The sequence below is a fragment of the Hypomesus nipponensis genome, chromosome 12, assembly GCF_054491055.1.
Source record: "Hypomesus nipponensis isolate SF chromosome 12, ASM5449105v1, whole genome shotgun sequence".
Classification (NCBI taxonomy): Eukaryota; Metazoa; Chordata; class Actinopteri; order Osmeriformes; family Osmeridae; genus Hypomesus; species Hypomesus nipponensis.
The window spans coordinates 11,028,092-11,053,097 of record NC_140372.1 but is presented as its reverse complement, the minus strand read 5'-3'; the positions used below and the strand labels follow the sequence as shown (position 1 = coordinate 11,053,097).

At 49.1% G+C, this 25,006-nt stretch overlaps 1 protein-coding gene across 1 annotated transcript in view; it reads right to left on the bottom strand.

The window, feature by feature from the left end:
- The window catches only part of ncam2a (neural cell adhesion molecule 2a), a 147,943-nt gene that overhangs the window by 7,674 nt on the left and 115,263 nt on the right, over positions 1-25,006 (bottom strand). Inside the window, exons 5-15 of the mRNA XM_084667940.1 lie at positions 24,707-24,840; positions 20,365-20,482; positions 18,081-18,250; positions 14,942-15,087; positions 12,059-12,209; positions 10,593-10,780; positions 9,983-10,079; positions 8,250-8,423; positions 5,517-5,636; positions 5,271-5,392; positions 3,795-3,969 (exon numbers count right to left, since the gene is read on the bottom strand). Of these exons, the coding sequence (XP_084524066.1) occupies positions 3,795-3,969; positions 5,271-5,392; positions 5,517-5,636; positions 8,250-8,423; positions 9,983-10,079; positions 10,593-10,780; positions 12,059-12,209; positions 14,942-15,087; positions 18,081-18,250; positions 20,365-20,482; positions 24,707-24,840 (1,595 nt within the window). The remainder of the gene's footprint in view (positions 1-3,794; positions 3,970-5,270; positions 5,393-5,516; positions 5,637-8,249; positions 8,424-9,982; positions 10,080-10,592; positions 10,781-12,058; positions 12,210-14,941; positions 15,088-18,080; positions 18,251-20,364; positions 20,483-24,706; positions 24,841-25,006) is intronic.

Below are 25,006 nucleotides of genomic sequence, written 5' to 3'. Positions count from 1 at the left end.
CCTTGATGTGTCAACATACACTGTATTGACTTGTGTGAGAACTTGCTGTTGAGAAAAGAAGTTGTTTTTGAAAGGCAGGGTTATGGTCAAGTGTAAAGCACACCAAGTCTAAAGCATTCACGTAAATGACATCCACGTGAAGTTTCTGAAATCAATATCTGGCATGAAAGCTGCCTGCTCAATTAGTGTGCTATGCTTCATAGTAAGGCCTCATTTATTTCGATCAAGGCATGATATCGATAGCAGTCGAAACAACGCGCTCATAGTCATCCACCATCCAGGCGACGTGTTCAACATTGGCTCGCCTCGTAAATTGAGACTCAAATAAGTCTCATAACTGGGACTTGAAGTTGAGTTTTTCTCTGAACACATACGGCTCCAACAGCCGTGCGCCCTCGTTGCCAGAGTTCAGGGGTCATGGAAGCGTCCGACACACGCCAGACCAGGCAGTGGCTCTCCCTAACAGCCTCTGGATGTGCCTCTTTAAGTAGCTCCACACGTCGACGGTATCCCCAAACGGCCACCAGAACTGCCTTTCAATCCCTCTTAAATGGTGATCCCAAACGAAGCATTACGGACCCAACTAGCTTTCAAAGAGCAAAGTGCCGTCTCGGCCATCAGGATTGTGGAACGAAATGGGCGGCCATTTTTGCGTCTCTGCTGAGTTGATTGCTGCACTCGGTGATAAAAGACGTGTGAGAGTAGACAGGGCTGAGGGGAGGACAGGAGATGGTGAGGCACCCGGGAGCCCAAGGAGAACACAGGGAAGTGAAACGGGTCTGAGTGAGACAGCGCCACCGATTACCTGTAATCAGTGTGACTGAAAAGGGTGTTGTGTTGATTGGCCGGGAATTGGCTGAATTTAAGACTACCTGTCTCGTTTTGGCATTTGTCTGTGGTAAATGTGTTATTCAAAATAGGGTGCATGCATGATATCTGATCCTCGTCTTGGTACAGTTCTGTGGAGGCTGGCTTTGGTAGACTTAAAGTACTGAATGTGAGCTCCTCAATGAGACAGCTTGATTTAACGATCTCTGCTGGCTGTGGTGATGAATCATTGTACAAAACGTTGCCTCGTCTTGTTGTTTTTGAAAGTATGCCAAATTTATGAAGGCAGTAATTGTTCAAGTGGACAACAGTAAAAAAACAAAACAAAATCCTCTTTGATTTGCTGAGGAACCTTTCTGGGTAGGCTTTCTGCTCAAGTGTTACTAGGTGTCTAAATGTAAAAACATATCTGCCTCCAACATGTCTGTATTCCAACATAAGCAAGACATTTCAAACGGCACATTTGTGCCCTAAAATGGAAACTCCAAAAGCTTCCTGTGAAAGACACCGTTCTCAAACGAGCTTAGATAACCAGGTGGTTTAACAACACAGAGAAAAGCGTTCAGTGAATCAGTCAAAAAGGAATAAACTGGGAGGAGGAAGAGAGAGAAGGAGGGAGATGGAGACAGGAAGAGGGAGGTCGCAGTGATTTAGGAGGGGGAAAAAACCAGGGGATCTGTATGATTTAAGCTGGATAGAGGGAAGGACAGTAAATTGAAAAGAGACCCTGGACAGGGTGGCAATCAATGACATTTTTCAGGAGAGTTTATTTGGAAGAAGGGCAGGGATAAGGGGTTTAGAGGTTGTCCGTGGCAAGAAAAACAGAAAGGAAAAAGTGGGAAAAAAAAAAAAAAACGCCACTGTTGAATGCATAATGTATGGTGAGGGAATTGGATAGAGAGATTGTTTAGTGAGCGACAGCAGGTACCCACCCCTATTCAATTGACATGGTTTCACAAAGGCTGTGAGTGTGTGTTTGTGTGCACGAGAGAGAGAGAGAGAGAGAGAGAGAGAGAGAGAGAGAGAGAGAGAGAGAGAGAGAGAGAGAGAGAGAGAGAGAAAGAAAGAAAGAAAGAGAGAGCGTAAGAGAGAAAGAAAGGCATCTATATGCATGACAGGTAGAGTATATTAAAGCAGGGAGAGACAGGTTTTGCCAGTAGCCACCACCAGTAAGGTATTCCACCCGCCTAGCTCTGAGATTTCACGGGTGAAAAGCCCCCCGCGTTATCCCCAAAAGCAGACCCAGAAACAGAGATGCTATCTTTTCACCCCTTCCATTGCCTTCCGTCTCCCTCCCTCCCTCCACCCGGCCGGCCTCCCTCCCAACATGCACCAGAGGTCCCTAACGAGAGGGGACAGCCAATCGAAGTGACCCTGCCGTTAGCGCCGTGTTCCCACTCTTGTTTTCCATTTGAAAAGCAGCGCACACACTCACGGGCGATTTAGCCAGCGCGGTAATGACAGAGGCACACAGAGGCTCCATCTGAGGCAGAATAAACGAACGGTTACCGCCTCTGAGAGAGAGAGAGAGAGAGAGAGAGAGAGAGAGAGAGAGAGAGAGAGAGGAGAGGGAGAGATAGAGAGAGAGAGAGAGAGAGAGAGAGAGAGAGAGAGAGAGAGAGAGAGAGAGAGAGATAGAGAGAGAGAGAGAGAGAGAGAGAGAGAGAGAGAGAGATAGAGAGAGAGAGAGAGAGAGAGAGAGAGAGAGAGAGAGAGAGAGAGAGAGAGAGAGAGAGAGAGAGAGAGAGGGAGAGGGAGAGGGAGAGGGAGAGGGAGAGGGAGAGGGAGAGGGAGAGGGAGAGGGAGAGGGAGGGAGAGGGAGAGGGAGAGGGAGAGGGAGAGGGAGAGGGAGAGGGAGGGAGAGGGAGAGGGAGAAAGAGAGAGAGAGAGAGAGAGAGAGAGAGAGAGAGAGAGAGAGAGAGAGAGAGAGAGAGAGAGAGAGAGAGAGAGAGGGAGGGAGAAAGAAAGAGAGAGGGTCGCATGGAAACGATGGAACGAGATTTTTGCTTTCTTGTTTTTGTTCACGGATGAGTGCAGGTGGTAAACTAACACTACGGGGGGACTGGAGAGAATCCAGGACAGGGCTACGTTGGAGAAAAACACACTGTCCAGGGGGGGGGGGATTGCGTGCTTCTACTCTGAGTTTGTGTGTGGTGCCACGTGTAAACATTTCGGAGGCCGACTGCATCAAAATCGTTACGTGTGTGTGTGTGTGTGTGTGTGTGTGTGTGTGGAGAGTGGAGGGCAGGGATTGGAGGTGTTGTGTGGCCCCATTTCAAATCTGGCCTGGGGTGGTTGGATATGATAAGTATCACATTCCTCTCCGCTCCGACACGGTCTCCCTCAGTCCACATGCAGGAGGGCTGCTGATGTCTTGAGATACACTCTTCAAACAGCATCGGTGAATCAAGGCAACGCTCTCCCTATTTGATCCTGCTTCCTCGCCCGACTCCTTGACTAACTTTCAGTAGATGGAGTGTGGGCATCAAAATTCAGAGGATGTAGATCAGTAGGTGGATTATACAAGGCGGTGTGCACGTGTATGTCCGTAAGTGTGCCTAGCAGTGTGTGTGTGTGTGTGTTTTCAACTCGCCTCATCCCCCCCAAAATGGCTCAACTAATGATTCAGAAGTGGATTCACATGGAAAACACAGGTTAACATTCAAACAGTGAACCTCTTTACACTGCCCTTCCACCTAGACCGGCCTCTCCACCCTGGTCCTCAGGGACCCCCTGCCCGGCATGTTTTCGATGTTTCCCGGCTCCAATGCGCCTCATTCAAACGAACGGGTCGTTATCTAGCTCGGCAGAAGCCTGGTAACGACCCGTTCATTTGAATCAGGCGTGTTGGGAAGAGGGATACCTCAAACACACACAAGGCAGGGGGGTCCCTGAGGACCAGCGTTGAGGTCTAGACACCTTACTGCCAGCCATGGGGAGGCTGCAGAACTAAGACGTGTGTGTACCTGTGATGTCGGGTTTCTGAGGCATGAAAAACTGGTAGAAGGTGGGCTCTGACAGGCCTTTGACGTTGCGGGCGGTGATCTCCACTTCGTAGCGGGTGTTCCACTGCAGAGGCTGGAGCAGGGCAAAGTCACTGAGCCCTGGGACCAGCTTGGTCATCCACTGCTCCTCCTTATCCTGGGGAGGGAGGGAGAGAGAGGGTCAGCCAGGAGGGGAGGACACGGAATGAACCCCTCCTGCCCCTTCACCTTAAATTCCTTGCCTCCCTCCTCACCACCCCTTCCTCCCTCACCCCCTCCCTCCCTCCTCCCCTCACATTCCCATTCCTTCCTCACCTCCCACTCATCCCTCACCTTCCCTTCCTTTTCCCTCCCGATCCCTTCATTCCCCACGTCTCCTGTCTTTTTTAAACAGGTTTTTATCTCATCACAGAATAACACAGAGGAGGAAATTGAAGTGTCACAGTTGGGGGCCTGTGCTTTGACAGCATGCCAAATGCATATTCAACCGTTTAGCCTCCAAAGCCCTTCCCACCAAATGTCAGAATAACACACAGGCTAGTGTGGAATGGGCTTTTGGCAAACGGCGCATGGTTCCATTTTCCATGTCATGGAGTTATGGTTTGAAAGGGAAAAGCCTGTCCACGCAGTTGATGTCTGTCCGTGTGTTGTGTGGTGGTGTGTGTGTTGCTTAATGTGTATTTTTGGCGCTGATATAGAAGGGCGTCTGTCGGAGGGAGTGTGTCGATACTGCATGCACGCAGGGTCATCTCGGACGAGGAGGCTGTAGGATTAGTGAGGCGTGAAGGATTGTCCTTTTCTTCCAGTGCTCGGTCATGTTTGGCCTTCAAAGGACTGGCTGATAGACCCTGACCTTCCCTCCACAAAGCACTTTCATCTGCCACAGCATTATTTCAAATCTCTGTCTGCCTTTCTATGGCACAGAGATATGCCTGCTCAGTCATATTAGTATTGAGGAGACAGAAGGCGCCCATCTATTCAAATGCCGTTACTCGTGTGGCTTGTGTGTGTGTGTGTGTGTGTGAGGGGGGTCTATTGTCTGCTTTCGTCTGTGCGGTATGGTTATTTGTGTTAATAAACAAATGAATATGTAGCTAGGTTGTCTTTTCTTTTGAAAGGCATTTCTCACCCCCCACTTTCTCAAACAAAAAAAACCCCAAAAACTCACATCAAAGCACTGCCCACCACACTTATTGCACATTTCCACCACAAAAGAACATTTAATATATAATATAATAACAAATACATATCAACAAAGTCCTCGACACAGAGTCATTTTCCAAGTGTAATTGGCACCCTGCCCACATGCACTCCACAGAGCCAGTAAACGGATGAAAAGCCCTCGCATACACTTCCCTCAGACAAAGACAGCGAGAGTGTTAAAGGAAGAGCCTTGACTGGCTGTTCCCCCTGCTGTCCCTTCATGGCGCCCCGCCGCATGCAGGCTGCGCTCCTCACCGTTTTATACTTGACGATGTACTCCACGATGGGCATGCCCCCGTCGTCCTGCTTGACCAGCCCCAGCCTGTACACCTTGCCCACCCCCCTCTGGCCGTGCACCGCTGGGGGGCTGGGCTCTCCTGTGGGTGGAGGGGTGGGGCGGGGCGGGGGGGAGACAGAAAACAAATGGTTTCATCCCATGTGAGAGGGTGCAGGCTGAGGTGAGGAGAGGAGGGGATTGGAGAAGGATGAAGCCATGCTTACGTATGGGCAGAGTCTGGAAGGTTTCCGTGTGGCTGAACTCTCCCTGGCCCTTCCCGTTGACGGCGGCGACACGCACCTCGTACGTGGTGTTGGGCTCGAGGCTCGTTAGCAACACCGTCACTAGGGAGGGAACCAGGAAGTGACAAGAGGATTAGTGTCGCTGACGGAGACACGCGGGCAAAGAAGCCCCTATACTTTGAAGTAGAACAGAGAAAAGGAGAACTCACACCTGCATTCACGGCACAACGCCGAGCACTGTGTGTGTGTGTGTGTGTGTGTGTGCGTGTGTGTGTGAGCGTGTGTGAGAGAATTCACGTGAGATGTCTAGTCCAATTCTTCCAATTCCTATTTTTATCTATTATGCTTCACTTATTCAGCATTGGTCCGTTCCCCAAGGTAAACGCATCCAGCAAGCATGTTAAAAGCCTCCCCTGCAACACAGCTTATAACACCCTTAAAACCCCGCTACTTGCAGAAGTCAATACCGCCGCTAATGAAAACCCATTGTGTCGGGCCGTCAATGGAATGCCTGGACAGCTCTGGTCTCCATAGAGCACTCTCTTTTACATCGAGTTCCTCTGTGCTCATGTGCTACTGCATTGTGTCCAAATCCACCGTCGTTAAGCTAGTGGGAGGACCACCCTCCTCCTTTTCTCTGCTCCTCCACTAGCTGGGGTTTGAAATGTTCCTTTCTTCACTAGTGGGTACTCCCTCGGTGGATTTCCAGCGAGCGGTTGAAGCCATATCCATGCAACCCCCCCCCCCTCTGCATCCCCCGGACACGGCCGGGTGCAATAGACGCACTTGCCAACTAATCGCTAACTCTATCTGACATTTGTATTCATGTTTGCTGTTCTATTGTAAGCTATTTGCAGTGGCGATAACAGTGCCGTCATCAATTAGAGCAGCAGATGAAAGAGCACTAATGTATGGCATCACAGCAGGGTTTGGATGTGATCATAGCACACTAAGGATCTGAGGACCACATAGTCTCAAATCACAGTTTTCTACTTTATGGAAATTGGGAGTTGCTTGGATCGACATTTACATAGCGTTTGAGGTTGACCCCAACGAAAGCCCTTAAGGATGTTCCTACAAAGTTAAGGACTCTCTGAACTTGAGGAAACAGTTGTTGTTTTGCTAGCCTGGGCTTCTTTTGTACACAGACTGGTAGGCTACTGGTTGACTTGCAGTTCTTTAATGGGGGGATGTTAGCTAAATGGTAGTGAGTAGCTATTAGCCTAATGTTTTGCCACGGTTTCAACAGACCTTCAATATCTGTGAAGGCCATTTAAATAAAAGGAAGGAGACAACTCATTATACTCAATGGTAATGTGGTGAATTTTCTCCATTGCGACTGAGGTCTGTAGTAGCTTCTATAATTAACTAAATGTCACTTTCAGACTGATCGTGAAGAGCATTCTCTATCTCAGAACATGAATGGTCACCTTGAGACCAAGAGAAGTCGCATGTGTTTAATGAGTTATAGGTATATAAACAAAAACCTAAGCTAAGTGAATGTCGATTAACTTAATGAATACATTTGCTTGATATCACTTGTTTTTTGTTGTTGTATTAATGCCTGCCTTATTCCTTCCTTCACTCTCTCTCCCCAATGTTCCCTCCACCTCAGTGAATCTTGCTGCTTAACATTTGTGCCGCTCCATCTCTGTTTTGTAATTGACTCTAAAAAGAGGGATATTAGCGATAAGCCTTTCAGGTTTGTCAGACCTCCTTATCGTCGGCCGTTTGTCCTTCTGAGTTCCCCCTTTCCAAGTCCCTCACATCACGCTTACTCTCCCCTGAGACCCTCACAAATCAATTTGGAACCATGGAGCCAAGGAGGGAACTCAGAAGACTGTGCTCCCTGCTCAGTCCCCTCCCTCCCTCCCTCCCTCCCTCCCTCCCTCCCTCCCTCCCTCCCTCCCTCCCTCCCTCCCTCCCTCCCTCCCTCCCTCCCTCCCTCCCTCCCTCCCTCCCTCCCTCCCTCCCTCCCTCCCTCCCTCCCTCCCTCCCTCCCTCCCTCCCTCCCTCCCTCCCTCCCTCCCTCCCTCCCTCCCTCCCTGCCTGCCTCCCTGCCTCTCTGCCTCCCTCTCTGCTTCCTTCCCTCCCTCCCTCCCTGCCTCCCTCTTTCCCTCCTTTTTTTGTGCAAAATCCTTCTCTCTTGTCTCCTCTCACTTTGCCTCGCCCCTCTGTCTTGATCTCCCCCTCTGTCCCTGTCCTCGGCCATGCTCAAAGGTTGCGACCCATGTAGCAGCGAGGAGGATGTGTAAGATCGTTGAGGAGAGAGGGCACTACAGGATCAGAGGCAGATTAGGAGCCGCGGACCAATCAATGTGTTTGTGTGTGTGTGTGTGTGTGTGTGTGTGGGGGGGGTTGAGGTTGCTTACAGAAACACTTAAACCTAGATCAAGTGTCCTAACCTGACTATGCTGGGCAGAGCCTAACAGGGAAGGATTGAACCTTGACTTAACCTTCCTCATACACCAGCAAACTCCACAGGGCAGGGAAAACACAAGAGGGATTGTTCTTTTCCTCCCTTTTAAAGTGGCCTATCATGATGAAATCCACTGGGAAAGCTGGTGAGCATTTTTAAGTGTAAACAAGAGTTTAGCTAGGGACCCAAACGCTGTTGGGTAGGGATAAGATTGTCTTGTTTTCCTTCAATGGGTATTCTAATGATATTGAGCGAGGATTATAATGACACAAACAAGATGGCGTCATGACACTCACTCTGAACACCATGGGACTTGACGTCCCTCCAGGCCTGGGAGCCGGTCTCCTTGTAGTGGACCAGGTAGTGACCGATGGGGACGCCCCCATGGGAGTCTGGCTTCATGAAGGTCACCGTGGCAACCCGCTGGGACACGGCAGAGAGCCGCACTGAGTACGGGTTTGACGGCACGTCTGGGAAAACAACAGCAGCATTGGTGGAGATCCGATACATGGTAAAAATTCAAAAAAACTACTGAAATCCGGGAAATATACTGGTCTGTAATATCGCTCTCTTTGATCAATGGCCCCTGAAAATATCTTTGAATATCTCCATGGGAACCCTCCCTGTGGTTCTGAGACGCTAGCACATATATTACCTCACACAGGCGCGCTGTTGAAAGGACGGCGGACATTGTGTATATCAGCGGTCAACTCGTTATCGCACAAACACTTCCTTTCATGTGACAGAGTCACACGGTGGGGCACGGGCAAATCAAATGAGGCCCTCTCTGTCCTACGGAGCCCTTTCTTAGAACAACAGGAACATATTAGTTCTCTCAGTGTGGCACGGTGTACAACAGCAGGACCTAACTGCCAGTCCTTACCCGAACTAGAGAATTGCTGGGGAAACTTTATATCCGGTGTGTAAGATCTAAAGGTATAGCGGAGTAAGACATGGCGTCATAAGAGAGAGTTCCAGAGGGGTATTCTGCTTCATCCGCGTCATCAGAGAGATGTAAACACCACTCGCTTGTGTCGAGTGAGTAAGCTCCTGAGCTCAGTTTCCCTGGGAACTGATGGAGGATCCAGTTTGAGCACGGAGCTGGGAAACTGGCGGCACAGGCAGACACAAGCCAGCAGCTTCTCTGGCTTTTAATGATCAGCTTTGAAGACAAATCAGGCCCAGCTGGAGGGGAAGCGATGGGTTTTAAAAAGCGGAGACTTCCTCTCTCACATCACACGATCTGACTCCCAAATCTCTGTTTAGTCATGGAGAGGGGTACCAACTTATTGATAGACGCTGAATTGCTAAAATTCAACTTGAAAAAGTGGGCAAACTTTACATACATCCAACGAATAACATGTTCAGCGAGCACGCTTTCATCCAAAACAACAAACATGGGGGATGCGACCCTGCAACCTTTACATGTTTAATCACATGCTCTACCACTGAGCTGTACCCATCCCATGCAATATGAATGTCTTTGGGTGTTTTTGGCAGGGAGAAACGGGTATTTTACCTCTGAAGTCAGCGTTTCCACAAGTGTTCCACTTCTACAGTACGTGGACTGTGGGAGATGGAGTAATTGAATCGGCACTAAAGCGAATTGGACTGTGCTACTGTGTACCGTGTTAGCTAGTGCTACCGTAAATTAGGGGGTACTTTAGTAAATAGCACGCTCTATGGTAAATCAGCAAGCACTATTTGAGATTAGGTTAGGCTAAACAGGGGGTCCGCAAGCACTGGTTGAATTCATCACCAGAGAGAAAGAAAAAGGGAAATGGGGCAGTTATCCACAACAAAAGAGAGTGAGTGCAAAACGCAGGGTTCTGAGTGGGTGGAATGCTTCTTGCAGCGCTTTCCCCAATCAAAAGCATTCAGACCTACCTACTCGAAATCATGATAGCCTGCTGGATATTTTGGGGTTAACCCCTTTTTCTTATTCCATCGATGATGTGTTTAGGGAGGTTTCTGATGAATCGGTCATCTTCTGGGACTGGGAGAGGAGTGGAATAGCATTGTGTCCTACCTGCCTGAGCCAAAATGAACTCCTGGTATTTGGCTCCGATGTTGTTTCTTGCAGTGCAGTTGTAGCGACCAAAGTCCCGGTCTGACACAGGTGTGACCTGCAGGAAAACAGTCAGTCCAGTCAACCACCAAACTAAAGTCCAGTGAGTCCCTTTCAGGGAGCCTGCGTGTATAGCAGCATCTGCAGAACTAGTTGGTACGTGAACCTTTTCAAAGTCCAGTTAAAGAGATTTATTGGTTTTAACATATTATGCATTGTATGACACAAATCATTCCGGACAATGAATGTCTTTGGAGAAGGCAAGGAAATAGCCATACAGTAGGATTTAAAAAGCAAATTATAATAAAAAAATTAATGGCCAAAAAAAGCAACCACAATAAAGTAGCAGAAGCGATAAAAACAGCAACAGTACAAGAAAAGTGCAACTGCAGCATCCGAGGAGATGGGCGCACAGACAGTTATAACAGGGAATTGGCAACACAACAAACATACAGTGACGGAGTGCTGACCCATGTGCCTTTTCAACAGAACCATCCCATCGTACCTCAGCCGCTGAGAAACACAGGTGGCACGCAGGACACAGCCAATCAGGACGTCCACATGTACCCACCTCCAGTAAGGACCTGCCCTCGGCAGTGTGGATCCGGATGTTGCCAGTGCCCTCTGAAGAGATGGTGAAGCGCTCTCTCCTCCACAGCATGGTGGCCGGAGGGTTCGACATGACGTCACAGCTGATGTTGACTGGGTTGCCCTCCCAGGAGTAAAAGATGGTGTGGTTGGTCAGGAACTTGGGCGCATCTGCAGACAATGAGATGGTAACTCATTTGACCTTTTTGAAATGTATTTTTATGCTAAACACCCCACCGAGGAGCGAACCAACAGAGCTAATTAGATAATGCCGAAGACAAATTGCTCGCGATACAGAAATTGGGAAGCCAAATTAAAAACTCCTATCTGAGGTGGAGCCCAGTCGGATGATCAAAGTAAAAAGGAAATGTCTTGTTTGGCCTGATATCCTTGATCCCAGAGAGACCAAGAGAGAGAAAGAGCTTCATTAATGCTGGGATGCAGCCTCCCAGAGAAGGGGTGGAAAAGTAAAAAGGCAAAGCTCTGACTTAATTGTAGACACCTCATGCTGAGAGAGATCTCCATTACCACCCCCCACCACCGCCGCCGCCACCAGCACCACCAGCTGGAGTAAAAAGGGCTAGGCTCATTTGCGGCCACAGGTACTGAACGATTGCTTCGTGGACTGCTCAGGCCTCATGGCCACAGCGGTATTATGGGTGTTTGATGGCCGGCTCGCAGGGTTCCATTAAAGAGATTGATGCCCGGCTCTGCCATGCGGCCCAACGTACATCTCTGGCCGTCCTGACACTCTCACTTCATAAATGAGTTCATTAGCTGCCTGGGCGATGGTGGGCTTAGCCACGCTCTCACACGCGGCGCTTCCTGTGCAGAACCTCCACCTCCACCTCCACGCCCCCACCAAGACCACCCTGCGGCCCGGGCTGCGACGTGCCCAGGTGGAACGTGGCGTGAGGTCGGCGCAGAGGTCGGCGGACGCGCCACTCTCGAGGTTATGACGTCATCGCGGCTTCCTAAAGCGTGCGTCATCTGGCCAGCATGGCTGCAGATGATCACGCTTGTTTTGCTTTGGCCTGATTGGTTGAGGTAGCGACGTGACCTTTCCTATTGGTAAACAAACCCAGAGAGATAATGAGGGCGGGTCCAGTACGGTTGGCCATTAAGCAAAAGGAACTGCGGAGTTGGGCTTGCAGTTTGAAGCTCATTAACTACATGTACTTCAGGAACTGGTTTGTCCACCAGGAACTGTGGGAGGGGAGAGGGAATAAATGAGGAAGAAGGATATCCTCTCCCTAATTAGTATTTCTACGGGGCATGGAACTCTGTTTTCATTAATCAGGTGTAAGTTGAAAGAAAAACAGTTTTCAGAATTTCTTAGCTCCCTCGGTATTCTTTGCTGGTGTGACTTGACAGGGCACATATGCACTGTGTGCGAATGTGCGCGTGTGTGGAGGAGGGGGTTGCTGCTTGGTCGTAAGTCATACTCACACTCTATGTCTAGGAACATGCTTTTCTGGTGCCCTCCGATTCTGCTGAGGGCTTCGCAGTCGAAGCGGCCCAGGTCGGACAGCTTGACCCCGCTGATGGTCAGCATGGACTTCCCGTGACGGCCCCTCACCTCCACACGCCCGTCTTGGCTCTGCGTACACACACATGCGCGCGCACACGCACACAAAAGAAAGGGTAGAAAACTGATTACATACTTTCCCTCAGCGTGAAGCTTCCCCTGTGTGTGTTGACCTTTTTAATCAACCTCCAGAACCACCAACATAATGTGTTCATTGAATTGACGGTGAGGATTAATGTAATTGACCAGCAATTGATTGAGCCTAATTAGATAAGTCTGAAGACAGATGGTATCAATAGAAAGCCAAGGGTCAATTAGACTGGGACTAGCAATCATCCCTCTAATCAACTATCATGCATAATGAAGAATGAAAACATCATTGAGGACAGTCAATGAGTTTATGGAACATTCTAGCAGGTGAGTCATAATTGCGCTTGGCTCTTTAAGGGGTCTTCAGCCGAGCTCAACTCAAAGTTTTTGTCACAGCTAGGACTTTTTTAGCAGGCAACCCTCCCTCCCTCCCTCCCTCCCTCCCTCCCTCCCTCCCTCCCTCCCTCCCTCCCTCCCTCCCTCCCTCCCTCCCTCCCTCCCTCCCTCCCTCCCTCCCTCCCTCCCTCCCTCCCTCCCTCCCTCCCTCCCTCCCTCCCTCCCTCCCTCCCTCCCTCCCTCCCTCCCTCCCTCCCTCCCTCCCTCCCTCCCTCAGCCCCTCTGTGTGGATGTGACAGTCCGCACGCCCCTTCCATAGATCTGCCTTGCTAATCGATGCCCTCTCAGGCCCTTACTAATGTCCCTGCATCAACCCATCTTCCCTCTTCACTCTGGTCACATTAACTCTCACTGCCAACCCTCCTCAGGACACAACGTGTCTTACCTCGGAAATTGGAATGAAGTGCTTTAATCTTGACACAGTTGTTCTTAATTTGTGTAAAATGATGTTTAAACATTTGAGTGTGTGTGTGCGCCCGTGCTAACTTAAGTTACTGGATTTTAGGCCTTTAACAATTGATTCTATTAGACTAGAATTGAGGAGTCCATTTATTGAGTGAAGCATAACTACCTACATGGGGAGGGTGGGTACAGATCAGCATAGGACATATAAATCTGTAAATATCGACTTATTTATCATGTACAGTACATGTGTGTGGGTGGGTAGATGGTTGATCGTTTTTTTTCTGTTAGGGGGGGGGGGGTGTTGTGGTTGGTTGCCTCTAACTAAGTGTATTCTCCTCCTTGATGTCTTGATGTTGTCATTCCCAGGATGGATTTAGAGAGAGGGGAAGAGAAGGGAGGGGGACTCCCTGCCCGTCCCCATCCACCGGCACACGGGGACAGCATAGCAGAGACGGACAGACTCAAGGAAAGAGAGGGAGATGTGACGGTATGTCACCGACGTAGCCAGGCTCCGTCACAACGAGGTGTCGTTCGCCACTCGCTGGGCTCGGACGCACGACCTCCGACTTGCCAAGCGTGACCACTACCAGCTACGCCAAAGAAAAGCTAGCTCTTCGTTGACGCGGGTGGCCTGCTACATACCTGAGGAGTGAGTTTCACGGTTTTCACACCGTTACAGAAAGAGAGACACAGAGAGCGAGGAGAGGAGAGACAGGAAGAGTGATAGAGAGGAAATGAGAGTGAGAAGAAATCAATAGAAAAGTAAAGAGAGAGAGAGAGAGAGAGAGAGAGAGAGAGAGAGAGAGAGAGAGAGAGAGAGAGAGAGAGAGAGAGAGAGAGAGAGAGAGAGAGAGAGAGAGGAGGGGATGGAAACAAAGGGAGGGAGCTCTTTCTCTGGAAGGTGAGTCTTGTATCACGCTGCTGAATACATGTGTGTGTCCGCCCCCCCCATTCTTATCTAAAGCTTCGGCTGTTCCTTTTGTCCTTGGTTATGCCTGTTCGCTTGAAATCCTTATTTAGCATGTTTGAATGAAAGCTGCAGCCCTTCGGTCACGTCGCCTTGCCTGTGGCTTGGGGACATAAAGCGACGAAACCAGAATAGTCGCCCCGCTCTTCATCACGTACTTCCAGGCAGCACACTGAGCTGTTGTGTTCTCCAGTGTGGGCTAAAACACTCTATCTGCCTGGTAAAAAAAATACAATAAATAACATTCACACAACATTACCTCGGTACGAGGCAAGTGCTGTTAAGCTTAACGCACCTGGAGAAAGGAACAACGCAGTGCGCAAACTGGATATGCAGATGTGCATCGCAATTGAGAGAGAGAGCTAACTCTCGACGCTTTCAATGATCTGCACCATCCATCACATCGAGCCGCTGGAAGCCTCGGATTTCGTTTGTTTTCGCATGTTTAGGTGTGTTGGTTTGCGCTCGCATTTCCATAATTGCATTTACGGCAAGGGTAGGGACGCGTTGAGTCTGATTTCGTGGAGTGATTTATCAACCTGAAGAGGCTGTAGTCAATGCATACATTCATTCATCTCTGCAATGACCTTTTTGAAAGCGACGCATCAGCAATCTTTGTTAATGTGGCCTCGCTCTGAACATTAGGTTTGTGTTCAGGAGACAATGATGGAAAAACATGAGGATATGACACACGGGTCATTTGTGTTTTCTGAATCCTTGCTTCCTATTGTCCTTTTGGCGCCGATTTATTGTTAATTTGCATGGCTATCTTTTCGAAAAGGAGAGATAATACAGCACGTGACCTGAGAGGAAAATATCACAGGTTGCGCCCGTCAAATAACAGGAATGCGCTCGGTGTCATCTATCACGACACTCTGCGAACGGGGAGAGGTTCGCAGTCCTCCTGGTTTTCTGTAAATGGCACTCATTCTTAGTTGTGCGGCACCTTGTCTCCATCTGAGAAGGTCTTGCCGTCGCTGGCTCTCCTCCACGAGATCTCCGGAAGGGGCTCGCCCTCGGCCACGCAGGAAATCATGGCTGCGCTGGCCTCCACGGCCGTCACGTTCCTCAGCTGGGTGATGTGGGGCTGAACTGGAGAGAGAGAGAGAGAGAGAGAGAGAGAGAGAGAGAGAGAGAGAGAGAGAGAGAGAGAGAGAGAGAGAGAGAGAGAGAGAGAGAGAGAGAGAGGAGAGAGGGAGGGAGAGAGAGAGAGAGAGTGAGAGAGGGAGGGAGAGAGAGAGAGAGAGAGAGAGGGAGAGAGGGAGAGAGGGAGAGAGGGAGAGAGGGAGAGAGAGAAGGAAGGAACAAAGAGAGCAATCATGACACAGGCGTGTGGGACAGGAGGAGTGGGAGAAGGGACAGAGGCAGGCTATAGATAAGAAGTGAGGCAGGGCCTACAGCAAGCTGGACGTACGACAGGAGGACAGAATGTTCCGGGTGTCTGATACTGAGTGAAACCCTCCTGAAGGTAAAACCACAGCAAGGCAGATCCACGGAATCATTTATTCAGGAACACTCACGGCGTCAAACGCTCGCACTCTTGCTAACGGTTTGGAAGAGCGGGAGTACACCACAGAGACCTGTATGAAAGGAGCTGCGGTTAGACGTGAAGACGCCTTCTGCCGATGCCAACAGCCCCTAACACCACCTCCGCGTCCTCCCTCTCACCCCCTCCGTCCTCACCAGAACCTTCCCTCTAGTCCCACCTTCCCTCAGTTACATTGTGTTCCCTTTCCATGGATCCATCGCCTTCCTAGCAGGCTGCAAAGGTGCTGGATTTAGATCCAGGACGAGGGCTGACACAACAAACACACCCCTGCTCTCCTGCCGGGCACCATGGGCCGACGGAGCCGGAGGTAGGGGTGGGTTAGGGGCTCTTCTACAGAAGCCCCTCTCTGAGACAGGCCTGCCTGAGATTGCCCCAACCACGTCACCAAAGGATCGAATGGGATCCCTGAACATACAGTGAGTGCCTGGCCTGTGTCACTCTCTCTGTCGTGGTCGTGTACCAGACCTAACAAACAAAGTGTGCGTAGTTATGTGCACACGTTAAATACATACATGTACATGAGCTGTATGTATATCATACATGCCTCACAGTTGCGAATGGATTTCTGTCGCAGATGCTTTTATCCAGGGGGTTTTGGGAACCGGCAACATCTTGATTCGCAGTGTAAAAGCGCTGCCCCCTGAGCTGTGTCCGCGTCTGGTCCCATGCTGAGAGATCAGGGGTTTACTGAGCGATGGGCAAGGTGGATCCTCCGACGACCATAGGATACGGGTCGTCCACAGAGATGAAGCGTGGCTGGGGATGGCCTCCGCTGGCTCCACAGACAAGCAGTAGTTGTTGGCATAATGCGTTTCAGCCAAGATACGTTAGGCAGCTGAATGCTAGGAGGAGGACCTAACAGCCTCTCTGCTGCTTGAGTTGAGCCTTAGACGGACCATCAAAGCAGGTGTTACGCAACGGGCCTCAATAATAATCAAGGCCTGACTCCCGATCCCTAACAACAGGTCATGATTCGTCGCCCGGCGTGCGTCGCTCCGAGCCACAGCGCTTTGTTTGACCTTTGCTATTTCTCGCTGCGTGGGTTATAATTTGCGCCAGTGGCCTGTCAGTCAAAAACCGATGTTTAGCAGAGCGATCGAGGAGCCAACCGTTACTTTGATTCACGGATGATTGATGGAGTCAATTATTTTGCTAGCGCACAGTCACATCCTGCTCTTACCTCTCCAATTACCATGGTTCATGATAGCTAAGGACACACTATTGGATCCAAGCAGAAACGGAAGCACTGAACCAGGTATTTCAAGTTAAGCTCCATTTCAGGCTTGTGGGAACTGTGACTGTTAGACCAACCTATCATAACTGTTTATCACAGTGCTTTAGTTTGGCAGTAGATAAGCACCAATACCAGGCTTCTGTTCAGACTTGTACTTCCTACCGTTCATAAGGGATTGTCTCTTTACATTCTTGACATTCGTTTCCGTCTCAGGCTGCGATGTGGATATCCAGGGGACTTATTACAACACAAGGTTTACTAGACCGCCATCTGCATAACTAAACAGCACACATAAACATCTCAGGGGTACTGCAACGCAAATCAAAATATGTTTACATGAATAAATACATGCACACGAATACAGACATGCATAAACACCTACACACGCACGCACACACACACACACACACACACACAGACATGCAGGCATGTACGTAAGTACGCTGAAAAAACTATTGGACCGCACACACACACACACACACACACACACACACACACACACACACACACACACATCAACCCACCCGTCTTCTTCCACCCCTTTCCTATTGCATGTGTCAGTGTCTCAGCTGTCTAGGCTAATAAAACTAACGTACAACTGTTTCCTCGGCTGCGCTTTGCAAAACAAAACTCCTCCGTTCACTTCTTCATTTAAATGTGAAAAACATTTTGAAAAACAAGCGCTGCCGCGTGCTTTGAAAATATCTTGATGACTAGAGCATAAATCTCCATACATTTCCCTACTTAGGAAATAGCTCCACTGCAATAATCAGGAATGAAATATGCAGACAGCTTTATGAAAATATAAATGGAAACCTTTATGAGCGGTGTATCACGAATCGCACAATAAATGAGCTATCTCTTTTAGTGCTGGAAATATATCAGATTGGTCGTGTTACGTTATTGGATTAGAATACCAGCGGATGTGTTTCCTTTCGAAAATAAATCTTCTTTTCCAATGTTTATAAATAGACCATCAGAAGCCAGAAGTCATTTCAGAGCTGCCTTCATGCCGAGTTACATATTTTAAGTGTTCATCTCTATACTCGTCCGTGACAGGCCACTGTTCAAAACAGATTTAGTCCGTCGGCTAACAACTTAACAAACTAGCTTTACTTTTTAAGAAACATGTCAATATGTATAAAGCAAATAGGCACTGAAAGTCACACTTAATGGGTGGAAAAAATACTTGAGTAATTTTCAGAAACACGCATTCCGCAGATGACACGACACTGGGGGTTGTGGCAGCCATTTTATGCCGCAGGAGCGATAAAGGGGGTGACATAGCTCAGGGTAACTTACCAAACACCTTGAGGAAGATTTCCTTCTCCTGGGCCCCGGCCTTGTTGCTGGCCTTGCAGGTGTAGACCCCTCCGTCGGCCTGCCGGATGTTGCGGATGGTCAGAGTGCTCCGGCCGCCGTCCAGGACGCTGAACACGTACTGCTCCGACGGCTCCAGCTGCAGCCCCTTCCTGTGGAGACAGGAAGTCCAGGCAGAGTGACACCGGTGACCAAAAAGAGAGTCCTCATTGAGGACGCATTTCAATACCGCCACGTATGGGAGGAGACCTGTTAAGAGAGTGTCAACAACATATCCCTGTTCGAGAACACACTGCCGTGCGAACGCACACGCCCTCCCCCCCCCCCACCCTCCGCACACTCTCATCTCGACACACACACTCGCACGCACAAACACAGTGTAATAGCCGTGGAGGTTGTGGGGCTGTCTCTGAGGGGAAAGTGATAGGGAGGATAATTGAAAGTCTACAATGGGAACACCAAAGCAGAGTAATAAACAGTGTGGGGTTGGAGAAGGAAATGAAGAGCAGGGCCTCATCCGAGGAACAGGAGAGGCAGGCACAGGATATTACCCTGCCTACCTCACCCATCCAGGGGCGGGGGGACGCCCAGGCAGGAAGACTCACAACAGGAAATGTAGGAGGGCGACTGAGAGAGGACGCGAGCGTTGGTAAATACAAGGGAGGGAAATGAGAAAATAAAGGTGTTTAACAGAGTTATTTTCAACCTGGGTGTCACAACCTAAGGCTGGAGTCTCCACTGCCAGCCAACTAGTGTGGATGGCAATAATTTGAGTTGGGTCATCTTGCTTGTGATCACACCAAGCAAACTAAACACGGGTCATTGTGGGACTAAAGGTGGAATCTGTCACGTATGATTGGAATATAGCTCTGGTGGCCAAAGGCAGAGTAAAAGATGAAACAAAGAACACATGTTTGCTTTAGCTACTAATTCATTGAGTTTGACTGCACAGCAGTCGATTTTGCAAGGCAGTCAATCCATCAGAAGCAAGCTAAAGAAACATGCCACATTCAGCTAATAAACATGCACTTTACGTCTAGATTTGTCCCTGTTATTACAATGGTAATTATAGTTCAGGTTCATGAGCCACAAAAGAACCTATTACAATTTGTCAAAAGTAACAAAAGTACTAACAAAAAAATCTAAATGGCTTTCAAACTCTTATGTGTTCATTATACTTATCTCTCAGTGTGCTATTTACATAAGCTTTGTGACATTTCCCATATACCATGGAGTAGTTACATCTAAGCAAGCAGAATATACTGGTGGGAAAAGTAATTGCACTTTTATCAATGGATACGGTTGTCACAAAGTGGCAAAGATTCATTTGAATAGGGTTAGGGTTATTTTATAGGCAAGCTCCACATCTTTGTTTTTCATTCCTTGATGTTGATAGTCTTTGAGCCAGGTGCTAATGGTACATTTAATACATAATTCAATGATATAATTAACTCTTTCACACACAACAAAAGGAAAGCTGTTGACTAGACGGGAGATGTTGCACAGTGTACCACAACAGATGTTCTATGTAACAGCTGTGACATGACACAAGGCTTGTGGACGGTGTTTCCACCTTCCTCCGCAGAACATACTGGAACGCCTCCTCAATGTTTGTCTTACACACATACTGTATTTATAATGTACCCACGTCATTACAAATGCAGTAACAGGCATGCCAATACAGATTACATAAATAGTCAACAAACATAAACATAAACACAAGTCTTTGACTGACAGTAATTTTGCCTTTGAGTTTTTTGGGTGAGATGTTCGAACAAGACAGCATGCAGAGAGCAGAGATGAATGAAGCACAGAGATGTGAAAAGATGGTATTTTGGTCCTTAAGTAGTGCATGGTTATATTTCCGTTTTTTTACAGATTATGAAAGTGCAAATTGTGAGCTTGTAAACGATGTGTCGCACATTGAAATCTGAAGAGTTGAAGAAGATATGCTGATTTTAAATCTTGAATCCACTGGCAGAGTAAAATCCAGAAGAAAAAAAAAGCTTAGACTAGACATGCCTCGACAAGTCTGCTTCTCTGACAGATTAGGAGTACTCAGTGCTTCTAAAGATGTTGTTCATTATATGGAGTGACTTCAACACATTTACTTCCATTCGATTAAAAACAGGAAAGTAATGAAAGACGCAAACAACATTTTGGGGTCTTGGCGCAATGTGAAGACTACCAATGTGCAGACTCTTTCACCCGCTTCTGTCATGTATGGAAAGACAGATGGCTCAGAGTATTGCACGCAGTACCGTACCTGTGCCAGGTGACTTCAGGGTCAGGGGAGCCGGAGGTATCGCAGGTGAAGGTCACGGATTCTTGGTAGTCGGCCGTGGCGTTGAAGGACAGCTGCGTCACCGACAGCACGGGCGGGACTGTGAGGAGAACACAGCACAGGTGGCACAGTCAGAGGTTGGGTCATGTTAGAGGCAGTCAGATGTTGGGTCATGTTATAGGCAGGCAGATGTTGGGTCATGTTAGAGGCAGGCAGATGTTGGGTCATGTTATAGGCAGGCAGATGTTGGGTCATGTTAGAGGCAGGCAGATGTTGGGTCATGTTAGAGGCACAGTCAGAGGTTGGGTCATGTTAGAGGCAGTCAGATGTTGGGTCATGTTAGAGGCAGGCAGATGTTGGGTCATGTTAGAGGCAGGCAGATGTTGGGTCATGTTAGAGGCAGGCAGATGTTGGGTCATGTTAGAGGCACAGTCAGATGTTGGGTCATGTTAGAGGCACAGTCGGAGGTTGGGTCATGTTAGAGGCACAGTCAGAGGTTGGGTCATGTTAGAGGCAGTCAGATGTTGGGTCATGTTAGAGGCACAGTCAGAGGTTGGGTCATGTTAGAGGCACAGTCAGAGGTTGGGTCATGTTAGAGGCACAGTCAGAGGTTGGGTCATGTTAGAGGCACAGTCGGAGGTTGGGTCATGTTAGAGGCACAGTTGGAGATTGGGTCATGTTAGAGGTGTAGATGACTGTTCAGCCTAAGTTCTGCATCTCTCTGTGTCACCAACCATGTTTTGGGAATCCCTCAATGAATGTCTCTTCCCAAGGTTTCTACCATTATTTCTCTGTTATTAATCCAAAGTTGTATATAGGGTCTACCAATCACTTATACCTACCCCCCTTTCTTAAGAACAGTCAGATTCAGAGTCCCATCTGAAGTCATCGGAACAATTAGAGGCAGTGGCAGTCACAGTTAAAGCCAGACGCAGTCACAGTCGCATTAAAGTCATAGGAGGAGTCCGATTCAACGTTAGATTCAGAATCAGAGGTGGGGACAGAGCCAGAATCAATCTTTTACTCGTTTCACAGAGTAGCAGCAACACTGTGGTATGACACAACAATAGACTGGTTTCTCAAACCCGCCTGCCAACCAGACACAACAGGGGAGCGCAAGACAAAAGCCACGTCGTTCGTTTGGAATTCAGCTCCATTGTTCCCCATTTGGTAAGTCTGTTTTGAAGGGGGAAAAAAAGAGCGTATGTGGTTCTGCTAACAAATAAATTACGTCTGCCGTCCACCTGCAGTCAAACAAACGCCAACAGGGACTGTGATAAATACTGGAAGAGAGAAAAACACAAACAAAGAGTTTGACCAGACCGAGGCGAGAGTAGGACCCTTTCCTGAGGTGTCCAGGGTACCCCGGCCTCCACCCTCTCCACGAACCACCACACGACAAAGCCACACAATATGGCCACATCGAACACCGCGGCAAAACACCCCAAACCGTTTGGCGGACGTCAAAAGAGCCCAGTCAGCCCTGTGTCACTGCCAGCCCATCGCCCCGAGCTGTCAGCCTGTCCCCCTCCCAGGGCAGAACAGCCCCGGCAGGGGCGTGATGGCCCCGACACTGACGAGATGACGGCTCCATAACACAAACATGTTTATCGGCCTCGGCTCCAACCTCTCCCGACGTTTCTCAGTTGTAGCCCCCCCACCCCCCCCACCCCCCACCCAACCCCCCCATCCTTCACTTTTCTCCCGTCGTTCTTTCATCCCCCCCTCCACCTCCATCCCTCTCCGCTCGACCCCCTTCTCCCTCTCCCCTGCTTTGGTTCCGTCAATCATGCCGCCGTCGCGCAGACTGTAAACGCGTATCGGAAAAAAAAGCGGCGCGAGTCACGTGGATGCGGTGCTGCACGTCGCCATCCCCTCTACGCGTCTGTGCTTTCTGGGGACGCGAGCGGCGACGCCATTACAGTTGACGACGCGAAAGCAGGAACCCACCCCATTCAGCGGCGAAAGATCAGAAGGAGAAACCGGAGCTCTCTTCGCATGATCATAATTGAGTTTCACTGCAAGCTGATATTTATTCTCCCTGCTCCAGCGCAGTTGAATCCCACATCAATGAGGCTCATTGAAACATCGGTGCTAATGGGAGACTGTGCCAGGCGCCTTGACTTCAAACGAAGACATCAGCAACCACGCTAAGTAGCAAGGGAACCATTGAGACCAAAAATGATGCCGCATGCATTCCCACACCTTGTAAGTTTCGGAATTTGAAAGAGCGAGGAGGATGAGGAGGGTTTTAATGACGTCGACGAGGGGTGGAGAAAACGGCCCACGCGAGAAAGGCCGCAGAGGCTGGAAAGCGCGCGGGCGTCACGCCGAACCATGCTCCAACTCACATCCTGCTCCAGTAAACGAGCGTCAGTGTTCATGTGCTAATTGCCGTTAATTTAACTGTCTCAAGGTCATCTGACAATAGGGGGGAGAGGGGGGAGGGGGGGGGGTTTGGGACCCCAGAGGCTTCCGTTCCACCGCAATTAGCAAGAAGACGAGAGGGTCGCTCGCGTCAAAAGAAAGCAAGGAGAACTGTGGGAGCAGACGGCCATAATCACAGATGAGTCGCTCTCGCCTCCTCTGCAATCTCTTCCTCTCTCCAGCCTCCAGAAGTCTGCAAAGGAACGACCCCCTGTGGAGCTGACCCCCTCCAGGTCAGGCGGGCCAATCAGCGGCTGCCATACTCTTTAACGCATCATCATTGCGCACCTGCTTTGATGATGATAACAACAGTCTGGGTCTCCGGGAAGGGCAAAGCCAGACCTGATGCTAGGCTGCATGCTAATTCAATACAGGGAGCCCGAGCCCGACTCAATTATACAGTAACAGCGCACTCAAGCAGAGGCTTAATGATATGTGTCCTTTTTTAGTCCTGTGGTTTTCTCACACACAGCAGTCTTGGGTAGTTATGTTTAATTGATGCCTTAGATGTGGATTGGAAAGGTACAGGTGGTTTTTAACTCTATTATTTAGGAGGGATGACAAACCGTCTATGCTGAGAGCAGCGCACAAATACATTCTGTGTGCCAACAAGCGAGCAGTAAGCACAACTAACCAGCAGCGAGTGGACACGTTCTTCATGATGCATGCAGTAGGTTTGGTCCAAAGCTCGGGTGGTGAGCAGCCCTGTCTTGGCTGCGGGTGTTCCATCCTCACATCGACCTAGCCATTACACATACTTGTGTAGCAGTCACTGTGGGTGCATCTACATGGTATTGTACTTTACCTCCTTGGAAAACACTTCAGGACGGTGTCTAGTCAGACAACGGGCTACATAGCCCATGAGAAGCTCTTCTCATGAGGGAGTTGTGGCTGGGGAGGGGGGTGGTGGCACTGAAGGTGTATTTCCTTAGGGCACACACACACACACACACACACATGCGTGAGTGCCCTAAGGATATATACTTCCAGGTGAGTACCACAATGCCCCGCCCCAACCATATACCAGCACACACACATACACGCACGTATACACACACACACGCACCACACACACATTCAGAGGGAAAGACTACTAACTGTCGCGCCTCTGTAGCGCATGGCGAGTGTCATGTTGCCAAGATAATACGTCTCACCTCATTGAACAAGCTTATTGGATCTTCCTCAGAACTATAAGTGGTGCTCTAAATTGAATGCGATCCATGTTTTTTTCCACCGGCCACGTTATTGCATTAGGTGGGAAGAAGTAGATAGCTGGGACAATATTGTCTCCAGCCATGCGAAACAGGTGCTTATGGCCTTTGAGAGATCACATTTCAATCACTCCTGCAGTCTCATGTGACTCACCTTCTGCAGTAAATGAGGACAAATGAGCAAATTAAAATGACACTCTTCGATTTCTTTGGGCGGCGGAGACGAGAGCCGGCCTTAATTGAAATATTCCATCACCAAAGAAATAATACTAAAAAGACAGAGGACAGATGCGTCCAGCTCTAAGTATCCCGATAATGAGGCTGTCCTGATGAGAGAATGCTTCCTCAGACATTGAGGACTATCCCAACCAACCAGCTCGTTACAATTCAGGAAGCAGAAAGGGCCTCTTTGAATCACTCGGAGACTGTTTTTTTTTTTTACTCTTGGGACAGGCCACTGAGTGGACCATTTGATTCATTGAATGATTCGACGACTCTCATGCAGTGCTGTGGTTGATTATGTCTGACTTGAGTATCAGGACGAATAAATCGAGTGCGTGCTGAGGGACAGCACAGTACATTGTTGGACAATGGAGTTAGCAATGGCGAAGAGTAGCTAGGTTTCTTGTCGTAGGTAGACAGAACAAGAGTTAGCTTTGCTCGGTCGTGGCTAGCTGCATACTGACCGTTCACCACCACAGCGATATCCACAAAGTCGATCTCGCCACGGGCCTCCACTCGCGCCTCACAGCGGTACACCCCCTCGTCAGCCTTGGTCACCTTGTGGATCTGGAGATTGTTGTTGGGAAGAACCTGGAACCTGCCTTCAGGAGAGAACGAGGGAGAAAGACATATAGGTATAGTGAAAGAATGAAAGAAAGAAAGATAGAACGAAAGAGCGAGAGAAAGAGAGACACAGAATGACAAAGAGAGAGACTGAGGGAAAAAGACAGAAACAACCCCCAGTTGACAGTAGCACAAGGCTG